Source organism: Rhincodon typus, unplaced genomic scaffold, assembly GCF_021869965.1.
Source record: "Rhincodon typus isolate 14 unplaced genomic scaffold, sRhiTyp1.1 hic_rhity00000631, whole genome shotgun sequence".
In the NCBI taxonomy this organism is placed as follows: Eukaryota; Metazoa; Chordata; class Chondrichthyes; order Orectolobiformes; family Rhincodontidae; genus Rhincodon; species Rhincodon typus.
In genome coordinates, this window is record NW_025966269.1 from 25,955 (window position 1) to 50,000 (window position 24,046).

The 24,046-nt window shown below is 42.2% G+C and overlaps 1 protein-coding gene across 1 annotated transcript; it reads left to right on the forward strand.

Moving 5' to 3' along the window:
* The first annotated feature begins 1,141 nt into the window (after positions 1-1,141).
* Positions 1,142-23,980, forward strand: LOC109917061 (very-long-chain (3R)-3-hydroxyacyl-CoA dehydratase 2). The gene is made up of 5 exons (XM_048621398.1): positions 1,142-1,285; positions 6,556-6,673; positions 13,352-13,370; positions 17,595-17,683; positions 20,167-23,980. The coding sequence occupies exons 1-5, from the start codon at positions 1,158-1,160 to the stop codon at positions 20,290-20,292; spliced, it is 480 nt and encodes a 159-aa protein (XP_048477355.1). The 5' UTR covers positions 1,142-1,157; the 3' UTR covers positions 20,293-23,980.
* The last annotated feature ends 66 nt before the right edge of the window (positions 23,981-24,046 follow it).

Genomic DNA, 24,046 nt, shown 5'->3' on the forward strand with positions numbered 1-24,046 from the left:
AGTGGCTGAAAGGGTGCAAATTCAACAGTAACTCTTAAAGACAAACCGATAAATCCTGGGGTTGTAAGAGAAGAGGAGGAAGTTGCAGGATTGTTGGGGGTGGGGGGGACTAAAATCAGGGAGCTTCAAGGGAGGAGGGGCCGAACGGCCGCCTTGAATACTGTATCATTCCCTGAGCACCACTTCCTGCCTCCCGGAGACCCTTGGTACTCAAGAAGCTGATACAATCAGGTCATTTAGAAGCGATGTGTCATCTATATAATTAAAGTGTGTTTTTAAAAGCCCGGGGCCGGTGTTAAAATAGAACACAAAATCCCTCATCCCTTACAGACATAACTTACCGACATCCTGGTCGAAAGGGTTGGTGGCGAAGAAAGGCATAGCTGGGATTACAATAGGAAAACTTTTTTTAAGTGAGAAATAGCCTTCCAGAGATAGGCCGCAGTCAGGCCTCGGCGTCTCTTCAGCTCGAAGCCCGTAACAGTCGCTCCTCCGCCAGCCCCTGGAACATCCTAACAGTCGAGGCCTCCGACCAAATCTACCACTTTCGGTCTCGGTTTCTTTCACAACTGAAAGCAGAATAAATATTCTTAGTTTTTTCACTCCACCCCTACTCCGGGAGGTGAAATGGCGTCGCAGGAAGATATGAAGGGAGTTGGTGATAGGGGGATGTGAAGAAATTATAAAATAAATAATAACTTCACGCTGGTCAGGTGATTCCTCTTTGCCCCCGCCCCACTTTCTTCCATTGGAGGCGGTCGTCCCGCGGTCCTCCAGTAGGGGTCAGCCAAACTAGGGGGCAGTAAATCGACATGTTCTGGTGGCGCAATTCGCTGTCTGCCCGGCCAGGGGGCAGCATCGGAGGATGATCATGAGACAGAATTCGCTATTTGCCGATTTCGTGGGAGCAGCACCGAAGGAAGCATGGTAATTCAGTGGGTAGCCAGCATCATGTACCGATGTCGGGACATTGCAGGGAAGAACCAAGGTGGAAGGAATGCAGGAGGGGAAATTCGCTGTCAGCCAATCTAGGGGGCAGCATCGAGGGAGACGTGCGGGAGGTGGGAGAGGCAGCCAGCCAATCCTTTAGGAGGGGGTGGGGTCAGCAGGTGGTAAGTACGGCGCACGCGCAGCAGTTCAGTGACGTACTGATCATCATGGCGTCTGTTGGGAGTGGAGTTGAACATCAACGTGGGGTTCATGAAGGGCCGCAGAGGAAAAGAAGGGGTCCGGGACCCCTCGCCACTGCTTACATGGTCATCTACAACGTGGTAATGACGGCCGGGTGAGACCTTACATTTTTAAAGCTGGGTTCCATACCGATCCCAATCAGCTATCCGGGTCAGGCACTGTTGGCAAATTACCAACTCTTTCCATAAGCGTCTAAAGTCCACTGCTATTCTTCAGTGTTGCGTTAATTAACATTATAATAATGCAATAAGCTCGCTTACTGAAAGCAGTTTGCAAATCGGAAGCAGCAGTCCACGGTACTCCTCCGTGTTCCCTTCTCTTGCAGGATCACTTCCTATTTATGGATGGTTCCTAAGTGAGGGACTTTACTGCAGTGGTACTGAGAGGGAAAAGATTATTATTTGAGGAAATCGTGTTTGAAATGAAACAAGGGTCGGCACGTATATCGCAATGGAAGAAGAAATTTATTTTCTTCCCTTCCACCTAAGCCAAGTGCATTAGTGAATAAGGACCCCCATGTGTAAATTGCTGCTGGAAACCATTGTGATGCAACGGTGGACTTTGTTCTGCTTTTTTGCTCCCATATTACAAAACACAACTGATCTCGTTCTGTCATTCCTCTACTCTTCAGATCTTTGGTACAGACTGAGCTTCCTGCTGAACTAAGTTGGCAAGCTTTGTGGGGAATGGTGAAAGCAAACTAGGGGTGTGGTATGTATTTTTCTAGAGATTTGGAGCAAATGTCTTTTCTCAGTTGGCAGATATCAACAAGCAAGTTGACTCCCTGTCCTTGGATTGAAATAAATGATTTTTTTTTTCCCATTCAGTTGTCTGAGAGCTCCCCTGCTCTATATGCAAGAAATGATATTTTGTTCCTCGAGGGAGATAGGGATGATAATGTTCAAGGTTATTAAAAGATGACTTGATGTTTATAGCCCTCTCAGTTGAAGCTTTTGTATGCAGTGCAGTAACTTGTAATTATGTGCTGATTACATATCATTGTGAGGAGAGGTTTTTTGGGAAGGCAACAAAGCAAAAGAGCACTCATTGAGTGGTAGGAAGTACAGAGCATCCTTGGTATGCATGTCTGTAAATTCTTGAAAGCAGTAGAATGAGTAGATAAAGTGCTCTAAGGCATATGGGATATCAAGGTGAGGCTCATTGGTCTAGGGGTATGATTCTCACTTAAGGTACTGTACAGTAGTGACATGCAAGAGGTCCTGGGTTCAACTCCCAGACAAGCTTTCTTGGGGTGGTATGGTGGCTCAGTGGTTAGCACTGCTGCCTCACAGCACCAGGAACCCAGTTCACATTCCACCCTTGGGCGACTGTGTGGAGTTTGCACATTCTCCCTGTGTTTGCGTGGGTTTCCTCCCACTGTCCAAAGATGTGCAGGTGAGGTGGATTGGCCAAGCTAAATTGTCTATAGTGCTCAAGGAATGTGTAACTTAGGTGAGTTTAGGGGAATGGGTCTGAGGGTCGGTGTAGATTTGTTGGGCCGAAGGGCCTGTTTCTGCACTATAGGAATTCTATGATCTATGTAACGTTTGTTAGGCCTTATCAGTAACAATGCTGTGCAATTCTGGTCACTGCACTATAGGTTAGAATGTGATTGTACTAGAGAGGCTGTGGAAGAAATTCACCCCAATGTGGCCTGGGCTGTACTAATCCAGCCATGAGGGTAGCATGGATAGGCTTGGTCTATTTTCTTTAGAGCAGGGAAAGCTTGTGTGTGCGGGGTGGGGTGGGGTGGAGGGGAGTGTGGTTTGCAGGGTGGCGGGGAGGGTGGTGTGTGGTGTGGGGTGTGGAACCCGATTGAGGTGTACATAGTTCTGAGGGGCAAAGATAGTGTAAATAGGAATATACTTTCCCCTTGGTTAGTAACCAGGGGGCACAGTTTTAGGGTAAGGATCAGGAGGTTTAAAGGTGACTTGAGAAATATTTTTCTCCAGAAGGTTGTAGAGGGTCAAGAACTCTCTGCCGACAGTTGGTAGAGGTGGGAACCCTCAACATTTGAGAGCTAGTTAGATAAACACTCAATGCCATAAGCACACAAGGCTAAGGGATAAGTGCTGGAAAATGGGATGGTTTAACTGGTGTGGACACAATGGGTCAAAGAACTGCCTCCTGTGCAGTAAAAACAGGCTGTTTGTCAAACAAAGTAAAAGGCTTTTGAAGGAAATGAACACTTTTTTTTTAGAAAGCATAAAGGCTTTTGTAGGGTATTGGAATCTCTCCTGATTTTGACATGTAATGACTGTAGGAAACTATAGCAGTCAATTCACATGCAGTAAGTTTCAACAAGCAGTTGCATGGATAAAATCTTCTAGATGTTGCTTGAGGATAAATGTTGATTTGGACACCAACTTTGGGAGGATGGAGGCAATGTAGGAACAAAAAGAGCCATTTTGCACTTGGGACTGTTTCACCATTAATTGAGATTACGGTTGATCGGTGACCTGAGCTCCACATACCTAAATTTACTCTATATCCCTTAGATTTTTGACAAGCAATGGTATTTTCAATCTGAATTAAAAATCCGCAATTGAATGTCACATCAGTTGCTGTTTGTGGATGAAATTACAAGCTTCTAAACAGGTATGCAAGTTAAGAGCAGGATTAAGCCATTCAGCCCCTTGAGCCTGCTCCCCTTCCCACTTAACAAGATCATGCCTGATCTGATTGTAACTTGTAGTTCACATTTCCAGCAATCCCTGATAACCTTTCAGCTCCTCGCTTATCAAAAATCTAGACCACTGTCTTAATGTTTAGGGGAGTCTTCTTTCATCTTTGACATGTTTTCCTAATCTACTAATATGCATTTTTTTTGGTAGTTGTATTTCTGTTAATGTGTTTGATTAGTTTTTTCCTGCGTCTGACTAAAGATGCTTCAAAGTGATGTGGAAGCTTCAGGGAGCTTCAGAATGAATTTTCTTTTCTTATTAAGCAGACCTGAAATTCAGACTTGATTACCCTCTGCATTTACTCCAGTCTCGCTGACCTCGTACATTGTGTCCTCATAAATCAGTGTATTTAAGGAAAGTGCCAAGAGAATACTCTTGTCCTAATATCTGTGCCTTCTACCTCAGTTGCTGTGCAGAGTGTTGGCGAAACAAAGGAGAAAGACAAATGAAAAGTACTGAATATCTCTTTCTGATCTGGAGTGGGAACCTAACAAGCACCTGCCAATCTGCCTCCCACAACAAGAGTAATTGGTCTCTTTGTTGATTTTGAAGTTCATAGTAATTGTTCTGCAGTCTTAAACATTGAGGTCTAGGGAAGCTGTGGCAGCAGAATAATAGTGGGTGTGACATGGTTGAAGTCATGTGTTACTATTAGTAATGTCCAAAAAGGCTAATGGAACAATTGTCTTTACATAAATGACCTGAATATCACTGAAAAGAAAGATGTGTTGATGAAAGGTTTAAAATATGATGTTCTTGTGTTTTGTTCTGAGTACAAGACAAAAATCCTGGACAATCTCGCTGAAAAGTGACATTCACATTCTGTATTTCAAGGAATAGGGTATGAGAGGTTAGAACAGTGCCTCAAATTTCTATCATGAGCCCATTTCATGTCTTGAAAATTGTCCCGCCACCTCACTTAAAGTTTGGGGGGGGGAAAGGCATATGAAAGCAAGCATTAGGAGAGAGAAGTCCAGTGTGAGGGGAGTTGGAACTCCAGATGTCATTTTGTGATTTCTGTTCTTCTGACCACCAGTTTGGGAAGCCCTGGGATTGAATCATGGTTATATACAGAGCCCTGATTAAACCACACTTGGATCACTGAGCAGGATATAGGTGACATTGCCTAGTCCAGCACTTCTTATTTACCATCTGATTGCACTAGTGAAAGTTGTGCTCAGCTGCCTTTTTGAACTATGACAGCCCCAGGAGTGTAGGTGCGCTGTAAGTGCTGTTCAAGAGAGTTTTAGGATTTTGACCCAGTGACAGTAAGTGTGATACAGTTTGAAGTCAGGATGGTGTGGGGCTTGGAGGTGTTCCCATGTATCTGCTGCCCTTGTCTTTCTAGGTCGCAGGTTTGGCAGGAGCTGTCTAGGCAATCTTGGGATACAAGTTAGGAAAAAGCTGCAAATCTTTTGAAGGTGTCAGGGCAAATGGATAAGCTAGGAACCAAAATGTCAGAATTGTCAGCTATGGCATGACTTCCATGCACAAACCTTTACAAATCCTTGGTTAGGTGTCTGGAGCGCTCTTTACAACTCTGGAGGCTGCACTTTTAGGAAGAATTTCCATGTCTTAGGATTCTGAGTTTTAGCAGCATGATGCCAGGGATGAAGGGGCAATTATATGGATAACTTAGAAACTGAGTTCTTCCCCTTGGAGTGGCAAAGGTTATAGTGATGGAAATGAATGGTGGTATTCAGAAAGTGAGGTTTAGATAAAGTAGGGTGGAAGATACCAGAAGTCATGGGTTTAAAATTTGCAACAAAATTAGAGGAGAGATGGTTTTATCTATTGGGTTGTTAAGATGTAGAACATGTTACTTTTTAAATTCTCTTTTATAGGAATTGGCATAGCTGGCTGGGTTAGCATATATTGTCCATCCCTGGTTGCCTTGAAAAGTTGGTCATGAGCTGCTACCTTGAACTTCTGCAGTCTACGTGCTTGAGGGGCAGATTCTGAAGAAGCTTCCTGAAAGGCATTTATAAAGTGGAATGTTAGTTGATGTGGAATAACTTGGAAGGAAAAAGCTGGAGTGTGAACCTAAATTAGACAGCTTTTTTTTTTTTTTTTGAAAACCTAGCACAGGTATAAAAATCGAAAGAACTGAGCCAGTTCTGAGGAAGGGTCAATTGATCCGAAGCGTTAACTCTGATTTATCTCCACAGATGCTGCCAGACCTGCTGAGTTTTTCAGCAATTTCTGCTTTTGTTCCTGGTACGCTGGTATACCGGGCTGGAATAGTCTGTGTTCTTAGACTTTTTTAAGATTCTGCATGATCATCCGATCATTAGGGAAAGAAATCTGTCGTCCTTACCTAACCGTGACTCCAGATCCACAGTAATGTATGGTTGACTCTTAACCACCCTCTGGAATGGCCACACAAAACACTCGGACCAAAGTCAGTTAGGGATGTTGCCAGCAGCACCTGCATCCCGTAAGTGTAAAGAAAGAGTCGTTGGTGTTGAAGCAGGCATGAAACTATTGGGACTGTTGTGAAGGGAGCTGTGGGTGGTGGGAACGTAACATTGTGCGAATGGGAACTGCTGCTCTGATGCTGTAACTGAGCAACTTGGGGTAAGTAAGAGGGATTTGGTGCCTTTAGTGGCTGAGTCCTCCGTTTTGTTGCTGAACTGAATGATGTTGCAGTACTGCGACTTACCTGAAATATTTTTTCCAGATGGTTGGTCATCGCAGTGGGTCTGATCCGAGCTGGCTTGGCAAGGGGCACATACCATGGTCTTTATTATTCCATTGAGAAGCCATTGAAGTTCTTCCAGACAGGAGCATTGCTGGAGGTGGGTAGGACATATGGTGTCCTTTAGGGAGACCAGTTCCGGCTGTGGCCCCCTTTGGCAAAACATCATAAACATTATTGTAACAATTATTTCATTCGCCATTCTATTACTGTAGAGTTTGTAGGTCAGCAGTTCTGTTGTACCACTGGTAGTCTCAGCACGGCTTATTACTCAATGGATGTAGCCCTTTATGAGCACGTCAGCCATCTTGTATGTGTATCTTGGAATCAAACTTGGATTGTGTAAAGTTTCCGCCCATATTGGGTGGTGCAAGAGCTGTCAATTGCTTACCAGTTTTAGTACTGGGGCTTTGCTGGTAGTGTCTGGCTATGTTATAGTTGATCTACGCAGACCACAGAAGGACCCAGGTAACTTCAGCTTTAGTCAAATGAGCTTAGAGAGCTTATCTTAGGCTGGCTAAACAGAACTGACTATCTGAACTGTCTGATACATACAGAAAACCATCAATGTTTACAGCCCTGTGATCACATGCATTTGTCACCTACCTTTTCATTTTGTACAATAAACAGAAGTCTTCAGTCCCAGGTCTTAACCTGTCTACAGGAATCTGTTTGTACTCTAGTCTGCTCCCAAGGCTGATTACAGGCCTTAGATTCCTCTCCAGTCACTTCCACTGGCACAAGCCCTTGGGGTTTTCAAGGTTCAGGGCTAAAATGTGCCTTACAGTAGTAGCTTATAAAATGTCATCTTACTCCTATTGTGACCTATGATTTGAAAGCCATCTTATTTAATTCCCACGACAGCTGCAGTAAGTCAGAAGAGTAGGTGCCGGAGGCCATAAAACAGATAAATCTGATCAAGTGTCCCAGGACATTGAGAAGCTGGGGATAAAATTGTGGGCCCCCTAGCAGAGATATTTGTATCATTGACTGCCAAGGGTTATGTGCCATAAGACTAGAGGGTGGTTAATATTGTGCCATCATGTAAGAAAGGCTGCAAGAAAAAGCCAGGAAACTACAGACTGGTGTGTCTAACAAATGGGGGGATAAGTTGTCAGAGGCGATTCCAAGAGACTACATGCATTTGGAAAGACGAGGGCTAATTAATGACAGTCAGTATGCTTTGTGCATGGGAAACCATGTCTCAAATTTGATTGAGATTTATGAGAAGGTGGCCAAGATAGATGGATGAGAGAACAACATAGATAGGGAAGGGGTTAGGGCTTTACAGATTGAATATAAAAGCTACTTGAAGAAGGAGCAAGACTCCAACAGCTTGTCTCTTCAAATAAACCTGTTGGACTATAACCTGGCATTATGATTTAAGGCATTGAGGCCAACTGGGGTTCAGCCATAAATGTTGGCCTTGCCAATTATGTCCACATCCCACAAGTGAGTTTTTTTAAAAAAAAAAAAAAAAAAAAACATGCAAGTACATAAGGTCAGAGTTCAGAGTACCCTTGCAGTATTGCATACAACTCCAGTCACCCTACTTTAGGGAGTATGCTATTAAATTGGAAAGGGTCTGAAACTGGAAGGTTTGAGTTCTGAGGAGATCATCGAAAGGTTGGGACTTTTTCCCTGGAAAGTAGGAGGTTGGGCTTGACCTTTAGAGGTTTATAAAATCATGACAGGAATAGATGATAAGTCAAATAGACAAGTGTTTTTCTTCCCGCAGGGTAGGGGAGTCCAAAACTAGAGGGCGTAGGTTTAAGGTGAGGGGAAAGATATAAAAGGGACCTGAGGGTCAACCTTTTCACAAAGCGGTGTGTATGTGGAATGAGCTGCCAGAGGAAGTGGTAAAGTGGGTACAGTTACAACACTTACAAGACATGGATAGCAAAGGTTTAGAGAGATATTGGCCAAACACAGGCAAATGGGACTAGTTCAGTTTAGGAAACCTGGTCAGTGTGGACAAGTTAAGCCGAAGGCCTGTTTCCGTGCTGTATGCCTCTGACTCCGAGGTGGCTTAGGGATAGTGCTTTGAGATGAGCTCTTTGTGATGGGGTTGACTGGCATGTGTGGCTGGTTAGTTTTAATCTGGAATAGCATGGCTTTGTATATGCTCCAGGGTGCATTCCATCAAAATCACATTCCTAACATCCTGTTGAACCTATCTTGAACAAATGGTCAGAAAAGGACAAACTTGTATTTCACAAGCATAAGAACCACTTCACCTTGAGTGTGCTCAGTATTCAATTCACTAGTGGCTGATCAGACCGTAGCCTCAGCTCTGCTTTCGTTTCCATTCCCATAACTTTGAGTCCCTCATGATCAGAAAGTTGCCTAACTCGGCCTTGAATGAATTTAATGAGTCCACCTTCATTTGTTTTTGGAATTTTCTCCACCAGAAAACAATGACCATCCTTGGAGAACCTTCCCCTCACTTCTGTCTTAAATCAGTCTTAAAACTCTGGTGTTGTTTAGTCTTGTCCCTTTTTTAATTCATTTATGCAGTGTGGGCCTCCCTGGCAAGGCCAGCATTTATTGACCATCCATAGTTGTCCTTGAGAAGGTGGTGGCAACTCAGCAGCATTGAAGGAATAACAATTTATTTCCAAGTCAGGATGGTGCGTGGCTTGAAGGAAAGCCTCCAAGTACTGGTTCCCATGTATTTTCTGCCCTTGTCCTTCTAGATGCAAGTGGTCATGGGTTTGGAAGGTGCTGTTCAGTCTTTGAATTTTATGGTACCTTTCATGACCTTGGAGCATAATTTGCTTCATAGCCAATGATGTGTTTTCTGTACTCTTAGTCAACAGATCAGGCAGCATCTGTGAAGGAAGAAAGAATGATTGATATTTTTAAACTCTGGCCCCTTCAGAGCTGAAAAATGTTGTTGATGTAATATGTTTTATATGAGCACAATTGCAGGGTCACAAAGGTCAGAGTGGGGAAGAGGTGGAAGATTAAAATGGCAAACATCTGTAATCTCCAGGTCACACCTACGAACTGAACAGATCAAAGGCATTATGGAGCAGCAGAAGACATTTTGGTCCACCAAGCCTATGGCAGAATAATCCAGTCAGCGGGTTCTGAATTGTCATTTTGTTAGTAATAGTTGTTGAGCAGGAAACATCACAGCCCAATTTGCACTCACTGAGGCCATAACTGTGAGGAAATTGATCATATAATTTGGTGATGAAGAATGTTAAGAATGGGAAGACCTGCGGGTTAGGTGGAATCTGAAGGGATGAACCAAGTTGAGGTTTCATGTCAACGATATATCATCAAAGCGAAATCAGTGAGGAGCAGCCTCCATAATCTGGTTGAATTCTACCTTCAGTTTAGAGGAGAGAAGTGTGGGCCCAAGATTAGTATGTTAAACTTGAATAAGGACAATTGAAAAGACATGAAGACAGAGCTTGCTAAAGTGAACTGTCTATTTAGATTAAGGGATCATCAGTGGAGATGAAATCACATGTTTAATGGGATATTTGAGAGTATACAGAATTTTTTTCTCAGAAAAATTACTATGTTAGGACCCAGAATCCTTAACTAGAAAAGTTTAAACATTGTGCTTTTAATTTGATACTAAGTCAAGTGATAGGTCAGAGGATTGTACAGAACATAGGTAACAGTAAAGAATGACTAAGTTTTTCATCAGGGATGAAAAAATAATTGTATGAAGGAAAGCTAGCCTGAAATATTTTTAAAATCATTTAAAAGTTGCTACAAATATTTTAAAAATAGTGTTAACAAAGTGAGCACTTTTCCTAAATAACAAAGGAATCTGAAGAGTTCATTATGGAAAATAGGGAACTGGCTGATAAATTGTAAAGGTCTTTTGCATTGGCCTTCACTAGGATAGAAGTAGCATGCAGAAAAAGAAACTGTAAATCAGGAAACTGAAGGGAGGGAAGAACTCCAGAAAGCAGCAAACACAAGTAATCATCCGAACTGCAGGCTGAATTGCCCCTGTCCCTTTATGTACACATGCAAATTAGAAGTAGAAGGTAGGCCATTTGGCCCCATGAGCTTGTTCTGCTATTAAGTACAATAATGGCTGCTCTGTGTTTCAAATTCCACATTGCCATCTATTTCAGAACATGTGATTTCCCTGTAGTTAGCAAAATTGTTCTGCCTCCTTTTGAGAAGATTCAATGACCCCATCATCACCACCTTCTGACGCAGAGTTCCATATCTCAATGCTCAAAGCCTCTAACACCTTATCAAATTGCACATCAAAGGTTATTATGGAAAATCAAGTGTAGTAACATTGGTATGGATAAAATATTGACTAACACAATAAGCATTAATGGGTGTTTTTATGGTTAGCAATTTGTAATGAGATGTCAGTCAGTACTGGGACCTCACTTTGCAATTTCTATAAATTGTTTGAATGAGGGAACTAAGGTATGGTTGCTAAATTTGCTGATGAAATGAAGATAGATAGCACAGTAAGTTGTGAAAAGGGCACATTGTGATATTTACAGGTTAGCACAGTTTTCTCATGTGCTCCAAGAGCAGCTGTATGGTCCTCTGAACTATGGCTTTGAAGTGGATGAATTTATAGCATTGAAGGAGACTGTGCCACAATCCTGGCCAAAAAGCAGATATTTCAGCCTGATGCCAGTTCTAGATTCTAACATTTCAAGGGCTTATCGGAGTGCTTTTTGAATGTAGAGGGTCTGTTCATTTTGTGTGGCAATCATTTCAGGTGACGCATGCTGTTAGGGAACAGAAGTTAATCCTGATTTGAGTTTGTTGTGATGAAAGGTGTGATTTAGATGTTCCTTTTTTTGCTGGGGGGTGATGCAGTTGGATCTTAAATGAGTGGCGTAAGGGTGTCAGTTTATTTTTGTGGAGGTGTTTAACATTAAACTGGATTAGTCTTTCTGGAGTCATCAATTTAAACCAGTTTGTCTCTCCTGGAATGTTAGTCAGTTTTTTAAACTGTCAGAGCTTCAGATCATAGAGAAAGGAAGCGTCAAGACGTTAGCTTACAATCCAGAATGAATAGGTTTTTTAAATTTAGTTCAGAAGCTTTTGGTTTCAATTCAAAGGAGACCTGACCAGATCAATTGCAAGCCTAGTCTCTCCTAAGAAATGAGATTGTTCAGAACGGTTAAAATAAACTACCTCCATGAAAAAGTACAGTCTGTGAAACGCAAATGTTTTTGTTCGCACTCTGCAAATTATTATAATGCCAGTGGCAATACCACTACACGCTTCGTTTTACTTGGATGCTACATTCTACCCAAGGACACCCCTACCTTTACTGGTCTACTGTTAGTTAATGCATGATAACACACAAGCTCCTGATCCCTTCTATGCTCTGCTAGGAAAAGTATAAGCGTGGGTTGGAAGAATCCTGATGCAGAAGATTGCTCTGAATTAAAATTCTTCCCCTTCCCCACTGGCACTTTTCTACAGCAGTGCTAGTGAACTCTTCAGAGCAGAGTCTGGAGGTGGGCAAATCCTGGCAAAATCATCCCTAATTGCCTTTGGGAAGGTGGTGGTGAATCGCCCACCTTGGATATAATTAGGTAGCTTGCTCAGCCATTTCACATGACCCAAGAGTCGGCCACATTGCTGCGGTTCTGCAGTTACAGAACGCAGCAAATTTTCTTCTTTAAAGGCCATTAGTGAACCAGATGCATGTTTGACAATCCGTTTAGTCATATTCATGCAACCTTTTACCCCAGATTTGTTTAATTGAATTTAAACATGCATCTGAACTGTTTCTTCCTAATGGTGCTATGGGTGTACTCCCTCCATGCAACCTGCAGTGCTATAAGAAATTGGTAATCACCATCTCCAAGACAGTTAGGAGTGGGAATTTAAAGTTAGCACAGCATACATTACTGAAAGAATTTAAAAACTATAGCTAGGGGGACAGTAGCCTAGTTATTAAGAGCCAAATATGTTGACAAACTGTTAAATTGATATCCATAGAGACCCTCTTAAAGTCCATGTGCTGAGTTACCAGTGGACACAATGGCAAAGTTTTTATTACACCAGACCGCTTTCCCACTAGGTTCAAGTCCCACATTAGAGGCTGGAACAATAAGATCTAGGCTGACACTACTGTGCTGTTGGAGGATGACATCCATCAGAAGACACTACATAGCAAAGGCCTTGTCTGCTGCCAAGGGATTGGAAAAAACAATGAGCATTTGAAGAACAGCATGGAGATCCCAGAAACCTTATCAATGTTTATTTGTCTGTGGATATGGCGCAAGACGAATGATCTTGTCACAATCATGTTGCTGTTTGTGTGAAATTGCTAAGTGCCAATTAGCTGCAGTCGTTTGTGCATTGCAACAATGATTGTACTTCAAAAGTACTTCACTTGCCAATGTTGGGAAATGTACTTGTTTAGAAACACATCTTTTTCTATCTATCCACATTTCAAGATACTATTTCTTTTGGCCAAGAACCTCCAACATAGCTTGGAAGTTCCATATTCTATCATAGTCTTTTATGTAATAATGATTTCCCAAATGGGATTTGGTGATTTGTTTGACTCTTAACTGTCCTCCGAAATGGCAAGCCATTCGGCTTAAGGGCAACTAAGAATGGGTAGCAAGTGTTGGCCTTGTCATTGGCACCCACATCCCATGAAAGAATAATTAAAGAAGTGAGCAGTTTGTTTAACAGGGTGTTTTGCAGTTTAGCAATAGAACCTGCTGTCCTGTGTATTCTATAATTCAACTACAAAATGGCTGAAAGAGTGGCAGCACACTGTTTAACTTTGTCTTGTCCTTTTTTCTTTCAGATCCTTCATTGTGCTGTAGGTATGTATGCACCTTGCTTTCCCAAAACCCAAATTTTGGTTTTTAAATTTCCATCATAGTTTAGTTTTACATATGGTGGACAGTATTGCATGTTAATCAAACCCGCATGCATCAGTTGGTGTACCTCTAGCTCAGCGAGCTATGATGTGGAAGTGCCAGTGTTAGACTGGGGTGGAAGAGGTCAGAAATCGCAACACAACACCAGGTTATAGTCCAACAGTTTTATTTGAAAACACAAGCTTTCAGAGCCTTACTCCTTCACGTGTCGGTGTATTTTTTTTAAACACCCTGGTTTAGTTAGCTAACTAGAAGAATCAGGTTTGACAAAATGTTGGATCTCATTTGTTAAGACTGTTGGAAATAGGAGAGGAAGTAGCTTGTTTGACCTGTCAACTGCTATTCAAGCAAATCATTGCCATTTACCCTGCATCATCCAGAAATCTGTCCATTTTCCATCTTGAATATCCTCATTGAGTTTCCACAGTCATCTGGGATAGATAATTCCAAATATTCACTACTGAGTAAGAAGTTTCATCTCATCCCAGTCTTCAATGTCCTGCCCCTTATTCTGAGTGTCACCTGGTTCTAGACTCAGCAGGCAGGGCAAATATCCTCTGCATCTACTATGTTACAGCTGGAATGCAAACATCTTCCTCAATCATTTTTTCCCAGTGGCTGAAGCACTCATACAGGAGTCACATTGTGGATTCTGTTCAGCAAGAAGCACGGTGGACATGATCCTAACTTGATCCACACCAACAGATCACCACAGATCCAGTGCACATGGAAACCAGACCCAGCAAGGCAGAGTATCACATCAGCACGCTTCTGTCTTCCTTGTCAGAACACACCAGTCCATGTGCATGAATCTTTCCACTAGTGGACAAATAAGAAGCTGTTCAACTGTTTCCTCCAGTTTGAAATTGAGGCCACTGAGAATTGCAGTACTAGATAATTCATGTGCGCACACCTTCATGGACTAAGGTCCAAACCATCATTAATGTATTTGTGGAGGTGTGTAAGAAAACTTGTATCTGAGACTAAAGCACTACAAGACTAATTTCTTCAATGAACTTGCTCCTAAGCAGCCCATCCCTTGGCTATCAAGTTTAACAACAAGCTACTGGGCAATATGGATGAATTCTCATACTTTGGGAGCCTCCTTTTCAACAACGGCCTACTTAAGTGATTAAGCTAAACATTGCTACCAGTGTGCCAGCACAGCCTTGATCGGTTTGCGAGAGAATATTTGATAAAGATATTAAAGTCAGCACCAAGCTTATGGTATGCAGGACAGTAGTGCTACCTGCCCTTCAATCTCATCGGAGACTTGGACAACGTTCAGCAGACATCACAGATCCCTGCAGAAATGCAACCAGTGATGCTTCTGCAAATCCAGTGGCAGGATTGGTCTGCCAATATTACCAGTATCAAGGTAATACTATTGATAAGCTAGATGAATCTTCCAAAACAGGCTCTTTCTACTCTTAAGTTCCATCATGCAAGTGCTTACCAAGACCTTTCAAGGATATCCTCAAAGCCTCCCTGAAAACATGCAATATCTCTTCAAACTCTTGCCCAACATACCCAAATGGGAGAAGAAGCATCTATGAAGTTGCCAACCATCTCGAGCATCTCCAATGGACCAAGCACATACTATGAAAGAAGCATGCAAAGTCAGTGTCCCATTCACCTAGCCCCACCTGTGGCAGAGTGAAAATCCAGAATTGGACTATTTAGTCATGTTAGGACCTGCGCCCCTTCGAGTGGAAACAAGTCATCCTCCTTCTCAAGCGACTTCCTAAGGAGAATTTTGTTAGTTTCAATGAGATCATCTCTCGCTCTCGGAAGCTCAAATATAGGCCCAATTTTGTCAACCCCTAAGACAGTCCCGCAACTTCAGGGTTAACCTCAATTGCATTCCTTCAATGGGAAATGTATCCTTCCTTAAATAAGGCAACGAAAATGCCAGGCTGTAGGCAGTCTCACCAGACTCTCTACAGACATATCAAGACCTCTAGCCCTGTAGCCCCTTGCAATGAAGGTCAACAGTCCATTTGTCTTCCTAGTTACTTGCTGACCTACAGGCTAGCTTTTTAGTATCAGTTAATTCACACTTCTTTATTTTTGATTAACACGGACATCTATGTCTCTTTGGACATCAACTGTTCCGCACCCCCGCTCTTCCCCCCCCCCCCGCCCCCAACTTTATTTTTTTTGAGATCTGCCTTTTATTCCTACCAGTGGATAACTTCACAGTTAATCACAATGTTGTGACTGTTGTTCCCAACAATATCCCAGGAAATAGAATTGTGAATTGGCATAAGGATGCAAAATATCACACCACATGATGCAGTGCATTAACTCTGTCACCTTGAGCTGGGTTTCAAACAGCCTAACAAGATAGAGGGGCCATCTCTGGAAATTTTAGCGAAACAAATTACGGGTCATCTGAACTAAGTTCCACGAGGGTGGGGACACGCGCTGCATTGCAGGTTTCCGTGCTTGCTCAGCCTGCAGGAGCAGCTAATTCAAAAACCAGGTGCACCAGAAGTTTGGAGCTGAGGTACACTGCTAATGCAGAACTTAGAAAGCTTGATGTACATCAGCAGCTGATGCAGTCTGACCTTGGAGTGGAGGATTTTGAGACTGGGTGATAAAAATGGAAAGTATTTGATTCCCTGTGTTAGTGTCCTACATCCTGACATACACTAACTTTCAAGATAGAGAAAAGCTTAGGAGGAAGATTCACGAAGAAAATCCAAGAATGGAGGCAATGATGTTGCAGTAATGATGGCCTGATAATACAGATCACCAGCTAATGTTCTCGGGTGGACTCTGATCTCACCGTGGCATATGTAACCCATTTATTGACTAAAAACCCATGTGGTTCATGAATATCCTTTTTAGGGAAGGAAATCTGCCAAACTTTTATGTCTGGTCTATGTACAACTGCAGACCCACAGTGATGTTCATTCTTAACTGCTGTCTGAAATGGCTCAGCAAGCCACTCAATTGTGTCAAATTACTATAATTAAAAAGAAATGAAACTAGATGGACAACTCAGCAATGACCTCGGTGCCAGAAACAGCAATGGCAAACCCTACCCTATTGACCCTGCAAAGCCCCCCTCAATTCTTTCTGGAGAATTATGCCAAGTTGGGAGTGCTGTACTACAGACTAATCAAACATGATATTATCTGGAAAGCAGTACTTCCTGGACTCCCTGTTAGAGTGAGCACTGTTACATCTCTCCAGCTCCAGGGTGGCCATTGCTACTTCACAGCTTGTGGACCCCACTTGCAATCCTGGCCTCAGTCTGAAATCATGTTGTGTATGATATGTCCAAGAACATTGTCACCATCCTTGGATATGTACTATCCCACTTGCAGGACAGACCTGCCAGTGGTGGCAGTACAGTGATTACGATCAGTAATCACTTATTACTTTTCTGTCTCGCTGTCTGTCTCACCAAGGATTTGGACAGATAACTGAAGGAGAAAATATTCACTCAGCAATGGGGTAGGGGGCTAACTTAATCTTAAAATTTAGTACTAAAGCTAATACCTAACACTTGATCCAATTCAAACAGAGGGTTGCAGGAATGATGTTGGAATGGTGTCCTTTTGTTTGTTACCATTGTGATTCTGACTAGTCCAAACTGGTATTTTAGTTCTAGGATAGCCTTATAGGATATTCCTACAGGATTTGAGACCTCAGACCTCCAAGGCATTGCTGGAAAGGCCAGCATTTGTACTCGTCCCTAATTGCTCTTAAACTTAATGGGTTGCTGGGCCATGTAGGCCAGACTGGGTGGATGGCAGATATCCCTCTCCAAAAGCATATTAATGAACCAGATTGTTCTAGCCACTAGTAGTTTCATGGTGGTCATTAAAGACACTAGCTTTTAATTCCAAATATCTCAATTGAATTTGAGTTCCACCAGCTGTTGATGGGATTTGAATCCCTGTCCCTAAACACTAGTTTTGATTTGTCTTTCAATTACAATTACCACTATGCCATCACCAACACTACACTATTGGCAGTTGTGCCCTTGGCTAGTGGAGGCCCCCCAATACCTGCATCCTCCCTCTAACTCCCAGCTAAATCAACTCTTTAAATTTTTGAGCATGCGCCTTAGTGCGTGGTTCAGTTTGAATTTGTGCCCCTCTGAAGCATCTTGAAATTAAAGGGATTTTGATAACGCGAGTTGGTGTTTTACAGGAATTGTTCCATCCTCTTTTGTCCTGACTGGATTCCAGGTGATGTCGCGGGTGTTTTTAACATGGGCAGTAACGCACAGTGTCAAACAGGTAAGATGGGAAATGTGGGACTGTGATAATTATTATTAATGAATATTTTGATTTTTAGAAAGCCCATAACTTTTTTCTGTTTTTTAAAAAGTACTTATCTAATTTTCTTTGAGTTTTGCTATTGATCACTACCAGCTGTTTCAGTAATAGAAAAGGTTGCTACTTTCCCCACCCTCTCTCCTTCTCTGTCCCCTCTGATACTGAGCTCCATTGCAGTATCTTTATTACTTTTGCAATTAACAAGTCCGGTTCTGAACATGGGACAGTGCATTCTCCAGGCTTGTCTCAGAACAGTGGAAACTGTGTGGAAAGAATTAACAGGAGGTACCTCTTGGTAGATTGAAGTGCCACTATGTAGCTTTTGAGGTAAAAGAACAAAATAACTGTTGCGATCTGAATGGTGAGGGGGCAGAACCAGACAATAAAAGATGCTCTGACACTTTCAACAAAAGTTAAGTGTCCTTGCCTATATCAACCCCACAACCATCATTGATAAAGTACATTTTTTGCCTGAGGTATTGATGTTTGTGCAAAAAACTTTTTACAATCCTGCAAAGAAAAGATTGTTAGCTGTAAATAAATTGCTATATTGAGGTTGCAAGTGCTACATCACTTCGACCTGTGAGCTGTACCACCTCGAAGGGCAACAAATTTCTCTCTTCCATCACTTTGCAACCCCCTGCCCCACCCATTGCAGTGATTATGATCATTTGTGTTATATTGAATGCAAGCTTTTTTTTTCTGATTGCCTGCCTCTGCAGCTGTGCATCTTGCATTAGGAGTCAGCCATGCAATGTGGGACTGGAATCACAGGTGCAGTCCTCTGAAGAGTTGGAGACCCTCATCCCCTTCTCTTTATCAGCACTGTTTTACATAGAAATATGGAAAATAGGAGCAGGTTTAAAGGCATGATGGGTCAAATGGCCTCCTTCTATACTGTAAGTGTGGAAATGTAGAAAATAGAAACAGGCTAGTTGGCCCTTCGAATCTGCTCCACCACTCAATATGATCATTGCTGGGCATCCAACTCTGTGCCCTGTTCCCACTTTATCCCCATACCCTTGATCCCTTTAGCCATAGCTAGATCTAACTCCTTATCAGACATTAAAAGTTCTGGCCTCAACTGCTTTCTGTGGCACAGTTCCACAGACTCTCCACTCTCTGGGTGAAGTCATTTTTTCCTCTTTTCAGTGCTAACTGACCTACCCATGTACTTAGACCCCAGTCCTGTACTGCCTGGTCATTGGGAATATTCTTTATGCATTTGCCTTGTCTAGTCCTGCTAGAATTTTATAAGCTCTTCCCTCTGTCTTCTAAACTCTAGTGAATATAATCCTGAGCAACATTTCGTCTAAGCTGTGTGCATGTGCAGCACTCTACTGTTCCACGCACAGCAATTTGGCACCAAAAAAACCAGAGGATTGTGTTTAATCCCTGCTGCTAATCATGCTAGACAAATAGTGAGACCTTGCTTCACAGACCACATTTTCTTTGTTTACCCTCCTTCATTGAACATATTCACAAGAGGCTGTAATAGAGATCATAAATGTTTATTACACAAAATGAGAAAAATGACCCATATTACAACTATACATGAACTATTTAGAAGTCTTATTCCTGTAGCAAATAGAAAGGTACATCCCTTTCACTACAGCTGTTCAAACCTCAGTGAGGAGTTGCCCTGTCTCCATGCTAAACCTCCTTGTTCAATGGGTATGGTTATAATGTGTTTGCATTCTTGTCTGAGTTCTGTACATTGGCTCAGTGCTGTTTTCTTTCTGTTAACGGCTCTATTTTTCTTTCTATTTCTGGAGCTTTTCTCTACTGATTTCACATTAACTCAAACTATTGCTTTCAGCCCATCCTGCAAATAACACTTCTGCTGCTGTGACCACCTTCTCCCTGAATAAACCTATGCATTGCATGATTTCTTATGAACTGTTCAGACTTGCCTAGCAAAGGGAGTCAGTAACGCCAACAGGTATTTTCTTCCTAGTCCTTTTTAATGCCCTGAACTATTCACTTCAAGGGTTTCAAGTCCTCAACACTCAGAAATGCAAATAAACTTTAAAGCTAGACATCATTCCTCCATTTTAGAATGCAAGATTTCAAGCAACACTAATATGACCTTCATGGGAGAGATGTGATTTCTTAATGCAAAGATTAATTATCTGGAATGCAACTGAAAGGATGTTGGAAGCAATTTCAATAATCTTGCAGAAGGGGTCTGGATAAATATCAGGAAGAGTTGGTGGGGAGAGCCAAGAGGAAAGAGTAAATGTTGAAATTATTAGATAAATCTTTCTCTAGTATCGTAATGATATTGAATTGTCTTGTAAAGTTAAGAACAAGTCCAGTGTCATAATTGTCACAACAGTCTAGTTTGTGCGAATGCTGTATGAAAATTTGGTAAATCTCAGTCTTGGTATGATGTGCTGCTGCTGGTAATTTTGTTTCATTCTGTTTTCTTTATCTGCCCTAAGGTACAGAGTGAGGACAGTGTGCTCTTATTTGTCACCGCATGGACACTCGCTGAGATCGTACGCTATTCCTTTTACACCTTCAGCCTCCTGAACCATCTCCCCTATGTGATCAAATGGGCCAGGTAAGAAATCTCTTGACCAGAGAAATCCTGGCTTACTAACTCATTCTTTCCATGCAGTAGCATGGAAGTGATGGTTTATATGTAGATGTAAATCGTAAGTCCACTGAGAAATGGAGAAACAACAGTTAGTGTGAAACATTTCTAGTATCTCTTTTTGACCCTATCAAACATTACACTATCTTACTTCCCTGCCTTTTTGCCCAGTGGCTGTTGGTGGAAGTGCGCTTCCATCCATGATGCAATTGGTCCTGGGTGTGATGCCGCCTTAGTCAAATAGCCTGTTGACCATTTTAAGTGTTCATACAAGATAAATGGTAGAATAAGTGCCATCAGCTTTGAAAACTAACACACAAACTTGTGTACATGGAGATCACTAGGGATTCTCCAGTTGCTTTGATGGATAAGTATTTAGCGCAGTTGTTAACTATCAAGGTTGACTTTGTTCTCAGTGATGTTGAACCAAGTGCTGATTTTTAGATGTGATGGCCACCTACAAAGCATAAGTCTGGAGTGTGATGGGATACTCCCCACTTGCCTGAATGCCTGTTATTGGGGCTGACATCATCCAGCACAGAACAACCCACTTGAATGGCACCCAATCCACCATCTTTAACATTTACTTCCTCTTCCACTGATTAGCAATGGCAACAGTGTGTACCATCAACTCACCAACACCCCTTCAGTAGTATCTTTCAAACCAGTGATCCCCACCACCTAAAGGATGAGGGCAGCTGATACATGGGAATGCCACCAGTACAAGTTCCCCTTCAAGCCCCACACCATCCTGTCTGGGGTGGGGGGAAAATATCGCCGTTCCTCCAGTATCACTGGGTTAAAATCTTGGAACCCTTGTCCCAACATCATGTCGATATCCCTACATTTCAAGGCCTCCTGTAGCTAAGAAGGGTAATTAGGGACAGGCAATAAATACTGGCCCAGCCAGCAACACCCAAATCCAGAGTACAATTTTTTTTTTTTATTTTAAGCAATCAATTCCATGTGGGAGAAATGGTCAAGGCGTTAACTTTGTGGAGTACTCACGTACCCTTTAGGCACCTTGCTGTATTCTCCTCAAATGTTGAAATGCTTAATGATAGACACCACTTCTGTTGAGATCTCTATCAGCATGAGATCATAACTTGTATTTGTGTAGCACACTTTAATATCACATCACAGCTGAACTGTATGTAAGGTTTTTGTTTGAAGTGCCCTTTTTTACTCTTTGATCCCCAAAATATATAGTACAATTTGAGGACAAGAATTCAGTAAAACAAATTTGAGGTTCAGTGGATTTGTCAATTTTACCTCCCTAAACCTACACGTTGCAACTTATTTTTGTCAAGTGAAATTATGACTATCTGGATTGACAACCAGACCGATTAAAATTCACAGGTTTGCTGGCCACTGATGGAGAAGAAATGGGTTAAAATCCTGAGAGCAGATTTTCTCGAAGGAGGGTCTCTGCCTGAGGTGTCCTCTTGGATTTTGCTTTTTCTTTAGGTACTGACATGGTGCTGTGAATTTCCAAGCATTTGCCTTTTGCTTTTCTTTATTTGTCTTTGCAGCCATTTGCAATTCGTGCGGAAAAGGTAACTGCGGGGTGGAAGTTTCCCACCATCTCTTAATGACAATATAACTCTCACCTCATTGGCAAAGAGATGCTGTAAGACAGCAGTTATTTTTGTGCATGTGTGTGCGATAGTGGAATTACTTAACTTCCTGGCCACTTGCTGTTCTGAGGAATGTCAAAGTATCTGCTACCTTTGAAAACTGGCCGTTGACAGCTTTTGTTCATCCATGTGGCAACAGTCTAACATTAACTACTGAATGAGTGTTCCTATTCTGCATGTGTTTTCACTGGGGTGGGGAAATGATGTAGGTGAGGGATCCCAGTCTTTATTTAAGTGGTTGTGCTTTAACTTGCCATAAGTCATGATGGAGCTTGTATTGTGTGAGGCCCTACCCCTCTTCACCCCCAAGACCCCATCAACTGACTGGCCACAATGCCTGTCAAAACATCCTGACAGTGCCCTGGATGTGTCACTCAATTTCTGCTCTGCACCTTCTGATCTGTTGTCCCACTAGCTCATCCTACCTCATCAACTTGCCATTCCCAAACTTGATAACAATAGAATGGGAGGTGACCCCCACCCCTCACCAGCCAAAACTTATGGACAATTCACGTGGCCTTGCATGATTTGCAGAGTGAAGATCCTGGAGCATGACATTGGCTGGGCAGACAGCTTGTTGGAGTCACAAGTAAAAGCTGTAGGGTGTTGGTTGATCTTGACCACAGCCCCTTTTGTGATTGTGTCCTGGCTGTATCGCTCAAATATCTCCCACATCTTTCCTTTAAGTAATTATCTGCTTTCAAAGTACTGCCATTCTGTCCAGTTGTACTGTATCAGTGTTAATGCTGCACAACTCTCTCTCTCTCATTGTATTGTATCCCATCAACATAGAAGTAAGAGGCTGTGTTTTTATCTGGCTGTGGCTTATCAAGATCACAAGATTCTGTGTTTGAGTACCTCCAAGGATTAAGCACAAATTAGGCTGATGCTCCTGTGCAGTATTGAGGGCTCATTGGTGTTGGAAATCATGAATACATCTGACCGTGGGATTGTAGGGCATTAATTCAAAATCAAGCAGGAAAGGTATTCATCAGTGTTCCCCCAATATTTATTCCTCCATAAATGTAATAAAAGCAGATATTGGTCATTATTATGTGCCCCCCCCCCCCCGCAATGATTTGGCTTTTGCACTTCCTCCATTATAAGCAGTGACTACACTTAAAAGTACTTGCTTGTTGTAAGACTTTGAAAGTCATTTGATATTTTTGGAGCACTATTATATAAATGCATGTCTTTTCCTGCTTCAGTGCATCTCTGCAGTTTCCCTCAAGTGCTTCTCGTATTGGCAAGGTTCACTTTTCCACCACTGTAGAATCCGCTTCTATCCAAAAACGAAACCTTTTTATTTGACTTGAGTGACTGCCATCAGATCAGTCAGGCTTCACCACCTCTAAAGCAAAGAACCTCCATCTGTTCACTGAGAATAACTTCTTGGGTCTGGAGCCCTCCTCATAAGTCTATGACTCAAGTTGGGGTCAAATGGCATTCTTTGGTTCCCTATGTGCACAGAGGAGACTTTGACCTTTTCTGATGTGGATGGGATTCTACAGTACAGTGATTTTATTGCCTGAGCTAATGTGAATGGACCTATACTTAGCATTTCGTGTTTGTGACTTGTCTAAGTGGATAGCTGTAGACAGACATGGAAAATTCAAAATGGGATCCTGGTAGTGAGATTTTTAATGAGGCAAAGATTTGACTCTTAAAAAGGCAGATGTGAAAACAATTTTCTTGATGCTGAAGAGTGGCAGCTTTTCTGCAACAGTTGGACAAAGGCTTTGTTTGGGCTGTGTAAGTGTAACTTGTGACTACTTGGCTAAGTTGCTATAAGAGCTTGGAGCAGTATGTGCGGTTTTGGTCTCCTTACCTCAGGAAAGGTATTATTGCCACAAAGGAAGCATAACGAAGGTTCCCCAGGATTGTCCATTGGAAAAAAAATTGGACAACTGAACATGTATTCTCTTGTGTTCAAAGGACTGAGGTGAACTCATTGAAATATATAAAATATTTAAAGGAATAGGCAAGGGTGGGCATAAGATGTTTTCCCTGGTTGGGGAATCTAGAACTGGGGGCATAAGGGGAAAGTCAATGAGGACTGAGATGAGAATGTGTTTTGTTTACTTAAAA

What these genes read in the sequence shown, in the direction of transcription:
- LOC109917061 (XM_048621398.1), top strand. Translation starts at nt 1,158, where the DNA reads ATGGCGTCTGTTGGGAGTGGAGTTGAACATCAACGTGGGGTTCATGAA. An exon ending in AACGTGGTAATGACGGCCGG is followed by an intron (nt 1,286 to 6,555) that starts GTGAGACCTTAC and finishes TATTTTTTCCAG; the next exon opens with ATGGTTGGTCATCGCAGTGG. An exon ending in TAACGCACAGTGTCAAACAG is followed by an intron (nt 17,684 to 20,166) that starts GTAAGATGGGAA and finishes ATCTGCCCTAAG; the next exon opens with GTACAGAGTGAGGACAGTGT.